At 31.7% G+C, this 3,305-nt stretch overlaps 1 protein-coding gene across 1 annotated transcript; it reads left to right on the forward strand.

The window, feature by feature from the left end:
- The first annotated feature begins 1,005 nt into the window (after positions 1-1,005).
- LOC149388362 (guanine nucleotide-binding protein subunit gamma 1-like) lies at positions 1,006-2,842 on the forward strand. Its single transcript, XM_089623680.1, has 4 exons — positions 1,006-1,397; positions 2,096-2,148; positions 2,278-2,322; positions 2,429-2,842. The coding sequence occupies exons 1-4, from the start codon at positions 1,275-1,277 to the stop codon at positions 2,511-2,513; spliced, it is 306 nt and encodes a 101-aa protein (XP_089479806.1). The 5' UTR covers positions 1,006-1,274; the 3' UTR covers positions 2,514-2,842.
- The last annotated feature ends 463 nt before the right edge of the window (positions 2,843-3,305 follow it).

Genomic DNA, 3,305 nt, shown 5'->3' on the forward strand with positions numbered 1-3,305 from the left:
TTCAGCATAAATGCTCAAGTATCGTTTCTCCTCCTTTACATACCATCACACAAAATATCTTTTCCTAACAGAATTACACAGTCAGCCAATAAGAAAAGGTTATTGGCTGAGTGCAAATAATATTAAATTGTTATATGATTGCTGAATTCATTTGGTGAGCGAAATGATATTAAAAATGATTGATTTTGTCACTTTTTTTGTTATATAATATTTTACTTTTTTTTATGTATAAATAAAATCCAACATGCTAGCAATAAACATACTCACAAGCTTTAATAATCTTTAAAAAGTATCATTGAAAAAACATCTTACTCTAACAGTCTGAATTTCGTGCTTAGCATTTAGGGTTTATTTATATAAAATTTAAAAATAATTATCGTTCAAGAAAAATTAACAAATCACTAGGTTGACTAATATTCTTTATGTTTCTTAGACGATCAATTTCATCTCAAGATAATACTTTTTAACCTACTCAAAAAAAAAAAAAAAAAAAACTTTTTAACAGGTGGAAAAAGCTAAAAAAAACCAAAAACTTGATAATCATTTCGCTGATCATTTCTGTTTAGAGACAAAAATATTGAAAATTCTTGCACTAATTGAGCTATAAAAAAATCTAAATGTTACTATGATTGAATCTGAATGGTAAAATTTAAGGTCATAGGGGTACCTAAAATTTGTCCAACAGTGCTGATAAAACGACTCCGTTTAATTAATAAACAAAATTGGAAAAATTAAAACTCAATAAATAATTGCTCGAGAGGTGATAGATTGATAAATAACAGTGACGAAACTAATATTATTTTTTTCAAGTCTTTTAAGTCTTGTCTTAACTCTTATCTTAACTTGAGAAAGAAACTAGAAACAGGAAAAAAAAAATATCGCTGTTTGATTCGTTAGCAAGTGGACTGTTCTTTTAGTTAAAAAAATATAAATAAATTATTTAAATTGTAAAAGGAAAGTAAAGAGGCTTTTTAATTCGATGACAATCTACGAGTCGACGAAGCATGGAAAAGTAGTACTACGAAAAAGAAGAGGAAATAAAAGGGTGTAAAAAAAACGTTGTTTTATATTTCCTTTTTTCCACAAAGAAACAGAGAGAGACAGCAAAGGAAAAGAAAGGTTTGGGTTGTGAGAGGAATTTTTCTATACGTCTCGTGAAACTCATTGAGGGAAGAGAAGAACAAACTCAGATCTGTGGCTCAAGGTCCGTGATTGTCGATTTTATAAGAAGCCATGAGATAATAATGGCTTTTGCTCTTCTTTTGAACTGATTTATGGAGTCCGAAACGGCGTCGTCGACGGACGAACAGGTCGCCGGAAGCTCGAACGACACCAGAGGAAAGCACAGAATCCTCGCTCAGCTTAAGCACCTTGAACAAGAGCTCAAATGCTTGGAGGTCTTTTTTTCTTTTCTTTTTTTCTTTTTTGTCCTAGCTCTGTGCTCGTTGTGTTCCTTTTGTTTCCCGGCAAAAAAAAAAAAAAAAAAAAAGTTAGGTCATCGAGCTATATTTTGAATATTTAAACATTCTATCCGTTTTTTTTTTTTGTTTTGGTTCTTGTTTGTAGAATTGTAGTCTAAGCTCAGACATTTTACTAAATTAGAATCATTTGCTATGCCGGGAAGAATTTCTTAATTTTATTTTTATTTTTAAGATGAAACCATCTCAAAGCAGAGCAAAAGAAGAGTAAAGAAATGGCTCTATTCTTCTACAATTTATATGTTTATGTTTACTTTTAAATGCTAAATGGAATTGGAAGCAAAGAGAGTAATTATTGAAAAAAAATTAGATATTTAAGGATAAAATAATTGGAAAACTTAAGTGCTAGTGTTAATGATATATTCAAACCTGTTGGTTAGGGTAAAATGCTTTATGATTAGCCTTTAAGATAGATCCTATATGACGTTATTAATACCAGGGCTTGAGCCAATTACCATATAGAAACTTGAGCAACGATTATGGACCTTCTGGTATTGAACGTTGAAAGACATTTGCTGCGTTTAGTACAACCTGGCATTGAAAATTCTATTGCATTTCTATTTCATTTCTGTTTATGAATTGCCAAGTAAAGACAGTTTGTTCATTGATACATCCAGGATGAGCTGAAAGAACTCGAAGAATCGGAAAAGGCCTCAACAATATCAGCACAGTAAGTAAAATACATGGAAATACAATGGCAATAATTCCAAAGAGCATTGCAATTTACCGTTTTATTATTTCATTAAGGATATTTCAAACTCAATGTGATGATCTATTTTTGTGTTCGTTCTCTCCTCAGATTGTTGGCCAGAATCGAGTCCACCTCGGATCCTCTACTTCCGATGTAAGGCAATCTATAACTTGCTTTTTTTTTCTTTTTTTTTAATCTGTGTAGTGGTACCGAGTGTTTCCTTGATTTCTGAATAGCAAAGTTGTTTTGGATTACACAGAATCAGTGGGCCGATAAACGCGACGTGGGATCGGTGGTTTGAAGGACCCCAGGATTCTCAACGTTGCAGGTGCTTCATATTATGACTATACCAAACTCATCTTTCATATGATTTACCACTGTTTTTTTTTTTTTTTTTTTTTTTTTTTGTCGGAATCTGCGTTGAGTTTGATTCCTTCAGATTTTTGGGCCCGTCTTAACGATTGCGAAATCGCAATTATTTATCAGAGTAAAGATGATTGCAGATATTGAAATCTCAATTTTTTTTTTAAGTACACTGTTTTTTTTAGTCACTTAATGTATACGATCTTTTATTTTACTTTTTTTAATCAAGAAATTCCACTTTATGTATATGATCTTCTATTAAGACTTAGTTGATAATACCTTGTTTTGGCGTTCAAACAAAAGTGTTATCTTAACTTATGTTATCGCCGCTTTCTAATTTATAACATTTATTTAACATTATAGTTTACATATTTAATACAAAGACATTTGGAAGTGTACGGACAATATTGGCACTTGCACTTGGCAGGTTTGATGAGACCATATGTTGACTGAAATAATGAGGAAGTCCCAAGATGTGGGACCATGAGAAAAATGTACTATATTCTATATCTTATATAATATTTTTCAAGGTAAAATTTTGGTGCTCAATCCACTTTTAGGAAAAGGAGATTTACCTTTCAAGCTTTCAGTGGTACTTTTCTTTCATGACCGTTTTAATAACATACCACTTTCCAATATGCTGTTTTTTGCTCGCATAAGAGCAACCATTTAAACTTATCACCGGCGCGGATCTGTGTCTCCGTTTGGACAACACTGGAGCACAAAATTTTGTGTTTCATGGTGAACGGTGGATACAAAATTGATCATCTATT

Source organism: Urtica dioica, chromosome 8 (assembly GCF_054948205.1).
Source record: "Urtica dioica subsp. dioica isolate 48M chromosome 8, U.dioica_male_clone48M_v1_H2, whole genome shotgun sequence".
In the NCBI taxonomy this organism is placed as follows: Eukaryota; Viridiplantae; Streptophyta; class Magnoliopsida; order Rosales; family Urticaceae; genus Urtica; species Urtica dioica.

Excerpts from the sequence above, each read along its gene's own strand:
- LOC149388362 (XM_089623680.1), top strand. The coding sequence starts at position 1,275 with ATGGAGTCCGAAACGGCGTCGTCGACGGACGAACAGGTCGCCGGAAGC. Across the intron at positions 1,398-2,095 it reads AAGAGCTCAAATGCTTGGAG|GATGAGCTGAAAGAACTCGA; the intron begins GTCTTTTTTTCT and ends TGATACATCCAG. Across the intron at positions 2,149-2,277 it reads GCCTCAACAATATCAGCACA|ATTGTTGGCCAGAATCGAGT; the intron begins GTAAGTAAAATA and ends TTCTCTCCTCAG.